The 12221-nt window shown below is 47.7% G+C and overlaps 1 protein-coding gene across 1 annotated transcript in view; it reads left to right on the top strand.

The window, feature by feature from the left end:
- The first annotated feature begins 304 nt into the window (after positions 1 to 304).
- Positions 305 to 12221, top strand: part of MSN (moesin) — a 67852-nt gene continuing 55935 nt past the window's right edge. Inside the window, exon 1 of the mRNA XM_004283548.4 lies at positions 305 to 516. Coding sequence (XP_004283596.1) covers positions 505 to 516 — 12 coding nt within the window. The 5' untranslated portion in view covers positions 305 to 504. The remainder of the gene's footprint in view (positions 517 to 12221) is intronic.

Below are 12221 nucleotides of genomic sequence, written 5' to 3' on the forward strand. Positions count from 1 at the left end.
AGAGCTGTAAGCCTCTTTCCAGGGTGCGGCCTAGGGCCCAGCCCTACTTGGGGGTGGGGCCGAATGGCCCGGATGCTGAGGGCCAGGGGCCGTGAAGGGGGTGGGAGAGGGGCAGGGAGGCCCAGGTGAGGGGTGAGAGCCCCCACCGGGGCGCCCAGGCCCAGCCGGGCCCCCAAGTAGCTGGTGTGGCCAGGCAGGGCAGGGCAGGGCTGGGCTGGGCGGGGCGAGGCCCGCGGCCGGCTAGAAGGCGGGCGCGAGGGCGGGGAGCGGTGCGGAAGCCGGGCCACATAAAGGAGCGGGCGGTGCGACGGGGGCGGCTCTTTCCTGGGTGGGGTTTGTGAAGTCGTGGCCCGTTAGCAGGAAGCGGAGCAGTCGCCCCGACGCTGGCGAGAGACCCAGTCCGAACCCCCAGTCCCCGGAGTCCGAGCCCTGTGTACTGCGTTCTCAGCGCCGTCCGACAGCTCCCAGCCAAACTTCACCAACTCCGCCGCCTTTTCCGCCACCATGCCCAAGACGGTGAGTGCCGGGGATGGGCGCTTCCGACCCCGGGGGCTCTTGCGGACCCTCATAGCCCCTCGCCGATGGCCGGGGACTTGGGCAGCCGCGCGTCCGCTCGCGATGCCGCGCCTTCCGCCGAGGCCAGGCGTGGGGAGGGGCGGCAGTGGAGTCCGGGTCTGGCGCGCCCTCGCGGGTAAAGGGGTCCAGGGATAGAAGTGTGGGCCGGGCGGGCCGGTTTCTTTCAAAGATTCTAGTTCCTTGTGTTTGGATTGCCACAGTAGGGAAGGCTTCCTTGGGGGCCCAAGGTCTCCTTTTACCCCTGACGGGCCCTGGGCGCAGGGGAGAGGACTCTGGTTCGGAAGAGGACACTTACCCCAGTCCAGGAATTGGCGCTTTTATGGGGCGAGGCTGCCACTGACCAGGAGGGGCCATGGGAACCGAGAAGCAAGGAGGAGGGTGGGAGCTGCTCAGGGCGGATCCCGTAACCCCACTCACCTTTCCCACAGCCTCCCCAGGCGGCTTCAGCTGTTTCCCACTAGGAGGGGAGGAGAGAGTTGTGGACTCATCGAGGCCGCTTGCTCTTAACCGGGAGCGCTAACACTTCACTAGGCACCAGTCTGAAGGGAGGCAAGAAGACTTTGCAGGCGGGGCGGGCTGGACGCGCGCGGTTGGGGGGCGGCTGGACGCGCGCGGTGGGGGGCGGGTCGGGGAGAAGAAGACTGGTTTCTTCCTCTTCTCCACTCTCCAAATCCCTGCCTTTCCCATTACTTACTGGCTCTCTGTTTCCTCCTATTCACTCCGTACTATTCTGTGAGGTGTGGACTCTCCAGTGGGGCCACACCTTTCTAGGGTGGTGGTAGCTTCTAAGGATCTGGTCTCCACCCTACTGGCTGTTTTGAGAAGAGAAGAAGCCTCCTGGGAGTGGGGCCTAGGGGGGGCCGGATGCCCAGGAGGGAGGGGGGAGGGGTGTGCCTGAATAATGAGCCCTGCTTGCTTTTGTGCAAGTCATGCCAAATGGCTGCTGAGGCTCTTCCCTTGCTCAGGAAAGCTGGGTGACCACCCTAGCTTGAGTCCCTTAGGCCAGGCAACTTGTTGCACTGGCTTAGGCTCTGCAGTTATCCCAGACCCCTCTCCCTAGGACTGCCTGAGCCTTGTAGAGCTGAGATAGTGACTAGTGGCCTTGAGAAGGACTGAGGGTCCCTGAAAGAGAGGAGTGGGGGGCCCAGTTCTTTTGGTGTGTGCTGAGCTTTAGTTGCCACATTGCTGTGTTCCAGCCTTACTGCAAAGTCATTGTTGCCTTTCCAGAACCTGTCCTTCAAAAACACCAAGTTTTCAACAAGTGTGTACTTCTACCTTCTCTCTCTTTTCAGTTGCTAATGGTTTTATGACATGGGGCTTTTCCACACACCCCCTTCTACCGCCCCACATACACACAAAGTGAGACAGAATGGTTTTGAAAAGGGGGGAGGGCAGTCTCTGCTATCACAGAGGATTATAAAAATCCTTCCAGGAGCCTCTCTTTGGCTTTATCTCTCTGTGGTTGACTCTTTGACTCCTTTTCAGATGTGGCTTTGCCTAAATAGGTGGGTGGATCTCTGGGAATAGACTGTGCCCCACAACCGCTTTTCTTTAGTGACATGTCTCCTGTTCAATCCTGAGATATCTCTCATTTATGTGCAACTTAATGGGCCTGGAAATTATCTCAAAGTTATCTAAACCATCCTGTCTCAGTCAAAAGTGGCAAAGAAGACAGCATGGTGATCTTTTTCCTGCTGTGGAGAGATTGGAGTATGAGCTGTTTGAGGTCAGGCCTAGGGTACTGAAAGTACCTGAATACTGAAAGTAGTTTTATACAGATTGACTGAAACTTGAATCATGTTGGAAGGAGAGGGCTGAATTTTGATAGACTGGCAGATTTGGAGAATTTCCTATGCTGTTTGGCTCAAGGAATTGTGGTACTCCAAGGACAATGGTGCTTCAAGGACAAAGGACAACCCTGCCTGAAAAAGTTTCAGCGTTACACCCCCTACCTGACTCTTAATCTCCCTCCCCACCATGTTGCGATGGTTATGAAATTCCTGAGCCCACCTGGGTGACGCCCACCTGGGCAATGGGACCTGTCCCAAGTAAGGAATGGTCAACTTTTAGGAGAAACAACTATATCATGCCTGTTAAGACCATAGAATCTTAACCTGAAAGAGATCTCAGACACTATCTAGTATCTCTCTCTCTCTCAACTAATGAGGATATTTAGGCCTAACAGGAAAGGACTTACCACCTAAGGGCACATGGTGACAGAACCAAGATCGGGGTCTGTGCTTTTTGATGCTCATTCCATTGACCCTCTATTCTCACTCAGTGAAGGATTTTTGAAGTTGAGCCCCCTCTCTTGCTCAAAGCAAATTGGCCCCTATTCTCAGGACTTCTGGTCCTCAGATAAAAGGAAGTAGATGATTTGGGCAAAGTAACCAAGGTTGGCATTTGTGTGGTCTCCTGGTGAGAGTTTGAGGTGTCACAAAGTGCCTCATGTTACTTTTCTCATTCCTTATCCCAATGCTGAGGCATCCAGGGGCACACTCTAGTTCACTGCATACCAGCTAGTAACTTTAATGAAGAGAAAAAATTCCTTATTCTCTATTCCTTCTTTACTAGTGTGCTTTAGGCTATTTCTGGAGTATGACAGATAGGGAAGGTAGTGGAAAAATCAAATCCATTCATTCATATGAACGATGTCTACAGTCTGTCTAGGGTTAGTTTCACTTTTACAGCCAATTTTCTCCCTTAGTCACCCAGCTACCTTTAAATCTGTTAAAACATGCCCCTCTACACGCCCGTCCCCCCAACCAGTTCTTGGATTCTGTGCTTCTACTTGCCAGTTTCCTGAGTCTGCTTTAGTAGCCAGAATGAAGAAGTTTATTAACTACTGTCTATACTTTGTGATGATGATAAGACAGTTGTAAAACAAAAAAAAAAAGTTTTTTCCCCTCCCTACCCTCTTTAACTTTTTTAGATCACAAAGTCTTTGGGACTCTTGGATTCCCTAAAAAGTGACTGTTTTGAATTTTCAAGATGTTCTTGAGTTTTTGGTTTACTAGAGTCGAAAAGGCTCTTCACAATTGTCAAGTCCAATTGTTCTCATTGTATAGATGGCGAAACTGAGACCCACAGATAGGAGGGACTGACCTAGAATGATGCAGCAAGTCAGTAGTGAAGCTAGGATTTGAATCTGGGACTTAGTTAGAGGATCAGTCTTCGTAAAACCTCTTCAGTTTGCTGAGTTTTTAGCTCTAGCTCGACAGGTCAGGGGAAAGGTGATCAAATGGTCATTGATGGGACCATCCATGTGAGCAGATGTAAGGAGTCCAGCTCCTTGAAGTATCTGAAGGCTTCTGGGTCTGCATTCAGCTAAACTTTAACAGGGGCTGTGTGGACTGTTTATTCTCCTGCCATTCCTAGCATTACTTGAGCCACTCGAGTGGCACTAAAGTGGTACTTGCTGAATAGGAGGCAGAATATCAGTCTCTTAACCCTTCCCTGCCTGTAGACTTCAGGGGTGGACAAAGGATCAGGAATGGAGGTTATGTGAGAGAGACTACTCTTTGGATCCTGCATTTGTCCACTTCTTCGGTTCTCCAGTTCACTTGGCCCTCTGTGAAGTTTAGATGATAGAGCAGGAACCATCTTGGGGATTTCCTTTAGGCTTCTCCTTGAATAGCTCTCTGGGAAGAGAGGGGCTAGTGTGGCAAGAGAGCCTTTGTGGGACCCTCGAAGGTACCAACTAATCTATACTCTATGTAAGGCTTGGAGAAGGGAAGGTTGCTCTATGAGTGGGTGACAGAGATGGTATTGATCACAAGTCTGCTAACTCTTCATTATTATCTAGCTGCCTGTAACAATAGCTTGTTTTAAGGGTGTTCTTTTTTTTAAACTTTAAAAAAAAATTTATTTAGTTTTGGCTGCGTTGGGTCTTCGATGCTGCATGCAGGCTTTCTCTAGTTATGGCGAGCGGGGGCTATTCTTCATTGCCGTGTGCAGGCTTCTCATTGTGGGGTCTTCTCTTGTTGCAGAGCACAGGCTCTAGGCTCATGGGCTTTAGTAGTTGTGGTGCGTGGGCCCAGTAGTTGTGGCTCACGGGCTCTAGAGTGCAGGCTCAGTAGTTGTGGCCCATGGGCTTAGTTGCTCCGCGGCATGTGGGATCTTCCCGGACCAGGGATGGAAGCCGTGTCCCCTGCATTGGCAGGCAGACTACCAACCACTGTGCCACCAGGGAAGCCCTTGAGGGTGTTCTTCTTACTTTTCTCTTTCTTCCTTCTCTCAGGAGATTGCTTTACTGAATGGTGGAGCTGGAAGGGACATTCAGAGGTCATCTGGTCTATTTCTCTGACTCCAATTCCAATTCTGTCTAGAGGGATGAGATGAGTTGACAGCTACATTTATTCTGAAATCTTTTCTAAGTGTTACTTGGCAACAGGATATCTAGGTCCCTTTGTAGTTTCCTGGGAATCCCCGTCACTGGAATTTCAAAACTCAAGGTCCCCAGAAGGGAGAATATCTGTCTACCAACACTACTAGGATTGGGTCTTTAGCGGCTAGAGTTGCTGAAAATTGGCATCATTACAGGTTGGGAACAGTCTGTTTCTGATCTTTCAAAGATAGAACTGAGTTTATCATGTATATCTTTCCTAACTCATGATATTTTCTCCCTGCTACCTCATTCTACTCTTCTTCCCCCGAAGAAAACAGTACAAAGGTGATACCTTTTGGGGAAGTCTGTTGGTCAAGTGAAGGAGGTCGTCTTGTCGTGACTGACTGGTTTTGCTGTTCATTCCTCCTCCTTTTTTTTTTTTTTAAAGGAAGACTATTTTTTTTTGCTGTACGCGGGCCTCTCACTGCTGCGGCCTCTCCAGCTGCGGAACACAGGCTCTGGACGCACAGGCTCAGCCGCTCCGCGACATGTGGGACCCTCCCGGACCAGGGCACGAACCCTTGTCCCCCGCATCGGCAGGCAGACTCCCAACCACAGCGCCACCAGGGAAGCCCCCCTCCTCCTATTTAATGCTTGATAGAGCTGAAAAACTTTTCAGTTCCAGGTTCTGATTTGTGGTGCAGGAGCAGTCACTTGGAGGGTTAGCTCAGGACTCCATTGATTTGGTAGGTGGGTGTTGGGAAACGGCAGGTAACACTGACCTGATAATTTTTCTTCTCTTTCCATGTAAGAAGAACATCTTCCCTGTCCTCAGTAAAGTGATCTAAATGAAGTGGGCCTTTAGGCAAGGTCTTTCTTCAGGCCCTCAGTCTCTCCAGCTTGTCATGAGAGAACTGTACTAGTAATAGATACATTCTAGGGACCCTTCCAGTACTGATGTTCTTGAAAGCCTTGATGGTACAACCTCAAGCCTCCCATTGGTACGTCTATTCCTTCAGACATCCTTTCCTTAACATTTGAGTGCCTTCTTTGTACCAGGCAGTGTGCTAGGCTATGCTGAGAATACAAAGTTCAACAGCACTTGCTAAAATGTATCTTCTTGTCTCCCTACACCTCTGGAGTGCTGTTTCTTCCTGGGTACTGGGTTCAGAATAGAGAGTTTCTAGCTTGGGAATTGGTTTGTCTCATTAGTAGCTCTGACACGAACACTGGCATGAGTGTTCTTGGCCGTTTCCTCTTGAGGCTACAGACTACGGCCTATGTCTATGGGCTATGTCTGAGGAACAAGAAAGAAACCAACTGAGACTATATTGTGAAGGCTGTGGGTTGACTGAAGAGCCTCAGACAAACACTCAGAAAACCTCCTGGGTTTCCCCCCATTTCTTCTCCTTGACTGTCGCTGAGAGGCCAGGAAGCTACTGAGTTATATTTCAAGTTTACTTTTAACCTGTGTGGTAGTTAGATATACTGGTAGACAGTGAGGAGCTGGTGGGCATAAACCAACCTCCTAAGGTATCTATCACCAATGAGCTGAAGGCTGGCTGTTGTGGGGTGCAGCATTTCAAATGCATCTGTATTTACGATGACCAAGAGCTTCCTTAGCCTTAAGCTCCCCTCTTAGCTGATTGTTCTGAGTGGTCTGGGTTTCTCACAGGAGTGTTGAATCACAGAGCAAAGGAGCTGGCCTTAAACTTTGTAGTTTAAGTTTAGTTTATATTTTAGATGGGGATACCAAAGTCCAACAAACAGAAGTAATTTGAATGAACTGGTAATAAGGCTATGACTAAAATCCAACTTGCCTGGTCCCAGATTAAGGGAGGAATTTTGAATGTCTGCCTTTCAAATGGCACTTGATGCAGTGTGCTCAGTGTTTTCGCCCTTTGTGCTGTGGGTGACTTGACCATAGTGTTAAAATGGTCCTGGGAAGAGCAGTGGTTCTGAGTATGTAGAGCTCATCTCAAAGGTTACTTTGTATGGAGATAATTGAGATGGTTCAGGCTCTGACCTTGCTTTTGGGATTCTTTGTAGCACTTCCCAGGAAGGTAAGTGTTTTGCTTTGGCTGTAAAGTGTGGTGGAAAGTAGATATGTGCACTGAAGGGAGGTAAGGAGAGGAGACTAGCTATGTTTTCCTGCTTGAGGCTAGACTTCACAGTTTTAAGAGTCTTTATTTAGATATATATATGTATATATTTTTATTTATTTATTGGCTGTGTCGGGTCTTAGTTGCGGCATGCGGGATCTTTTGTTGCAGCACATGAGCTCTTTGTTCCAGAGTGTGGGCTTCTCTCTAGTTGTGGCACACGGGCTCCAGAGCGTGCGGGCTCAGTAGTTGTGGTGTGCGGGCTTAGTTGCCCTGCAACATGTTGCATCTTAATTCCCCGACCAGGGATCAAACACACGTTCCCTGCATTGGAAGGCGGATTTGTAACCACTGGACCACCAGGGACGTCCCAGTAAGAGTCTTTATTGAGTAGAGTTATTTCTTTCCCATATTCATACCTGGAAAGGTTAGCCCGCTTGTTCAGGATCACATGAAGTTGGTAACAGGTTTTGTTTTTTATGATAGCTATGATTATCCTTACCAATTAATTAATTAATTAATTAATTTATGGCTGTGTTGGGTCTTTGTTGCTGCGTGCGGGCTTTCTCTAGTTGCGGCGAGCGGGGACTACTCTTCATTGCAGTGCGCGGGCTTCTCATTGTGGTGGCTTGTTGTGGAGCATGGGCTCTAGGCACATGGGCTTCGTTAGTTGTGGCATGCGTGCTCAGTAGTTGTGGCTCATGGGCTCTAGAGTGCAGGCTCAGTAGTTGTGGTGCACGGGCTTAGTTGCTCCACGGCATGTGCGATCTTCCCGGACCAGGGCTCGAACCCGTGTGCCCTGCATTGGCAGGTGGATTCTTAACCACTGCACCACCAGGGAAGTCCCTCGGTAACAGTTTTGAAAGGAGAACTTGGCTTTCCTGATTCCCAAGTTAGTGATCTCTCACTGGACTTGCCTGACTTGGAAGGATGATTCTTTTCATCCATGAGACACAGACGTCCAGAGAATTGGCTCTGTGGTGATTACATTAACAATATGGCCACAGTGGAGTTCCCCTAAATAGCTTCTGCTGTAGCAAGTTTCAGTCAGCGGGTGACTCACTTCTTCTGGGGCCTCAAAATGACTTTTTTCTCTTCCTGCCTGCCCCTCACCCAAGTTCCCCACTTTCTCTTTGCCATTTAAAATTTTGAGCTCTGACCTCTTTGTATTCTGACTCAGTGCTCCAGCTTGTCTTGTTCCTTGAGTTAGGTGAATATTATGGTACTTTCTTCCACTTTGGTGACGCTATTTTCTGCTTTGCAACCATTTGAATACAGACTGGAGTGTCCTGGCCTCAACCCTCACTACTCACCTTTAGGTTTTGTAGGCCAAGGCTGATGAAGGTAGCTAGCCAAAAAAAGGACTTTTAAGGCCTTTATAGAAAGGGAACATAGAGTACTGGTGAAAAGCACAAACTCTAGAACCAGACTGCTTGGATTCAAATCCCAGCTCTGTGACCAACTAGTTTTGTAGCCTTGGGCAGGTTACTTAACTTATGTACTTCATTTTCCTCAACTGTAAAGTGAAGATAATGGTAGTACCTATCTCGTAGGGTTGTTGTAAGGATTAAACAGGGCAATTCCTATAAAGTGCTTAGAACTGTGCCTAGCATCTATCTAATCAGTGCTATGCAAATGTTAGTTATTATTATTTATGGAACTACTATGTGCCCAACCCTGTGCTAGGTAGGATGGTAAGAATGAAGGCAGGCAGCTGCATTCTCACTGTTATTTGAGTGGTTACTAGGTACTATTTACTATAAGGGATACAAATAAATGAATGGAGGATACAATTGCTGCCTTCATAGGTCTCCTATTTAACTGGAGATTTAGGGCTAACTCACTTAAAAACAGTTTGACAAAAGTGTGTACATGACATTTTCTATAGATTTTGAGAAGAAGGGAGTTTACTGGGACATGAACAGGGCCTTAGAGGATGTGTACACTTGGGGGCAGTGGCTTTTCTGGGTGGGACAGTGATGTAGTTTTGGTATGTGGGTGTAAACCAAGTGGCCCTATGCCAGTGTTCTCTTGAAAATGAGTTTGTCTGAAATGAAGGAAGGCTTGATGTGCTGACTGTTTGAAGGGATTGTGGATTGTACAAGCCACAGAGTACATGTCAGCATAGACCAAGTTGCTTTTTATAGGGTCAGTTGGAGCCAACAGTCCTGTCTCAACCGGCAAACCCCTTCTGAAGGGGTCTGTTGGGGGAGACTCTACCTTGGGTTTTCCAGAATCCGGTGAATTAACTAAAACAAATTTTGTTGTCTTTGTTGCCCAAGTGGGTATGTGAGCAGCTCCTTCCTTCATGTTTCCATGTGAGCTAAACCAAGGAATAGAGCTTAGTGATTACTCTCTTTAGGTCAGCAGCCTAAAACCAGCTTTTAGTTCTCTCAGTGGCTTTGCTATGACATAGGTATTTGAGAAAGGATGTAAATGAGGGGAGGATTTCTTCGTGTGTGATTGTGATAGGTTGAAGAGTGTGGAATTTTCTGGCCAGGACCCAGCTGGAGCATCTGGGCCTTAAACTTGAAGAAAGAACTTTTGGGTAACTTCCAAAGCACAGCTCTTCGGCTGTGCCTGATGACAGAACCAGATTTGATGCTCCTTTCAGTGGGCTTGTTGTGGCATAAGGTAAGTGTTGAGTTAGCTCCTAGGCCACTGGTATGGTGACCTACCACTGTGTTTGCTTAGTAGTAATGCTTTGCCAGGTAACTCCTGTGATAGGTGACTTCAAAGGTTGAAGTTTCTTCCTGTCCCTGGGGACCGTTCTATGTGGGAATTTGGTAGATATTTTGTGTGGGCAGGGTATCAATCCGGATCTAATGAGAGAAAAGTTGAGATGTGGGCATTTGGTCATACATAACAAAGTATAACCCTGAGAAATCCTTTCCTGGATATTTATTTGGCAGATAGGAGGGGGAATAAGGCATACCTATCGGGCTTGGTCAGCATTTCCTTCCCTATCTTTAGTCCTGGCCTCCCTTAAATACCTGGGAAAGGTCAAGACTCGTTTTTCTCCACTGAAGTATATTTAGATAAGGTTCCTGATCTTACTGTTTTGGTCTAATCTGCCCCTCACCCCTCCCCCACCCCTGTCCTTTTTCAGAAATCTCAGCCTGAAGGTTAGATGAAGTATACCAAGAGTATTCCTATATACCTGTTGTATACCTGTTGTAATCTTTAACTGGGGTTGACTAAACTGTGGTATGCAGTTGGAGGGTGGGGGTCAAGGTAATAGCCAATTTGGTTGTCTTTAGTTAAGGTGTACAAATCTTTGCTATCTTCAAGGGTTTTAAGTGAGCCAAACGTCTCTCTAATTATCCTTGCAGATATTCCTGGGAGATTGACTAACCCATAGAAGTTCCCTTGTTGAGAGCAAAAGTAACTTAACATTTTATGTTTGAATTTTTCTTTTCTCTGACTTGAAAATACCAACAATATCAGAAATATATAACTGGAGTAAAGCCCTTTTCCTCAGGTTCCTTACTCTTCTTGGCACCTGGGCCTTGGCCAATCTAGCATATGCTTGGTGAGGACATCTGCCACTTTGCTTCAGGGTTATACTACACCTCTCTGCTGGTACTTGGAGAGGTGCTCCAGCAGGACCTGAAGAGGGCCTGGGGAAAATTTAGCCTTAGTTGCCTTTCTTTCTACCATAGCCTGGGCATTTTCCTAAGGTTGGGAGTTTGCCGCCTGGCCTTAGGCCAGTTGCCAGAGGAAACCAATGACTAAAGGCTTCCTCCCTGCGACGTCAGCTTCTGGAACCTTTCCTGATGATTCCTTACCAGTCAAGTATGCCTTATTTGGCTATATTTTCCCCCCTCAAATGCCTTTGCCACCTCAACTAGTGCCTTGTTCTTCTTTGGTACAGGGAACACCTTCCTCATGTTTATATAGTGCCATCTGCAAACTTTTATTTTCTCCTTCTTTGGGTTTTGTTTGGAGCAGGAGGTGAGGCTCTTTGTTGGGGCCAGGGTGGGGGCCAGTGAGAAAGGAGAGAGGAAGATGAGAGAGCTTTGGAATGACTGTGATTTCTCCACCCTGCTTTCTTATCTCTCATTGCCCTCCTTACTCTGCCTGGTCACCTCCCTCTAGCTTCTTACTTAGATCTCTGATAGCCTAAGAGTAGTCTTGCTCAGCCTGGAAAGGCTCAGAGTGTGGGGGTGGGGTGGGGCGCGGTTGGGCTCTCAGCATCTGAAATTACTTCTTTGGAGTAAGTAAAGCCTTCCAGTTGCTGAGTTCTTTACGTGTGCCTTTCGTTTGCTTAGGCTTCTCAATTGACTTTCCTGAGCGGGCTGCGTCCAGCGTCCGTCTGCCTCTTATCTCCAGTCCTGAGCTGTCTAGCCCTAGCTTAGAAGAGCTTAGCTTTTGACACAGCTTGGAGCACTTGTCTGGAATTTTTTTTTTTAATGCTTTTGAGTAGAAATGGTACAACAAAAAGAATAACAGACCGAATCAGGATATTTGGTTTTTAGTCTCTGCCTGTGTGACCTTGGGCAGGTCACTTTTATGGGCCTTAGTTTTCATATCTGTAAAATGAGAACATTGGCTTTTTCTGACATTCAGATTATTTGTGCCTAGTCTTTAAGAAGATAGTAAGAGGTTCTTGGAAAGACTGTAACAGAACAGAGAACAGTGACTATTTGGAGAAGTTGCTCTTTCCTCTTTAGAATGGTATTGGAAGTGTCATTTCCCCCCCAGCTATCAAAGTGTAAGTAGCCCTCTCTATTTCAGTGAGTTTTCCTTAGGCGTATTAGATCCACCTACCACAGAGCTTGCCATAGGTATCCTGGCTTGGAGAGACAACTGTTAACTGAGTGCCTTGGGGGTGGGGCCTTTGAGTTCAGCCTGCAGAGTACAGTTGCAGGCTATTTTGGGTCATTGGTGACTCCAGGAAGAATAGAAGACCCTTGAATTGGTCATTGTTCCAGTAGGGAAGGAGAAGACCAAGAAACAAACCAAAACTGAAATGCAAATGAGATTTGACTTCCTCTACTCCCTTCCCCCACAACATCCCTCTCCTTAGGGTTATGAAATTGCTTTTGGCTGAGTCTTAAATTGCTAAGCTCCCCGTCCCCTTCTTCTGTCAGAGTCACCGGTGCCTTTGTTGCCCTTGGATCGGGAGAGCTAGGTGATGTGGTCTTGGGTGGAGTGAAGGGGAGAAATTTCTAGTGAGGGAGATTGCCATAGGCCTAGTGTTCAGCCTTCAACTT

This window comes from Orcinus orca, chromosome X (assembly GCF_937001465.1).
Source record: "Orcinus orca chromosome X, mOrcOrc1.1, whole genome shotgun sequence".
Lineage (NCBI taxonomy): Eukaryota > Metazoa > Chordata > Mammalia > Artiodactyla > Delphinidae > Orcinus > Orcinus orca.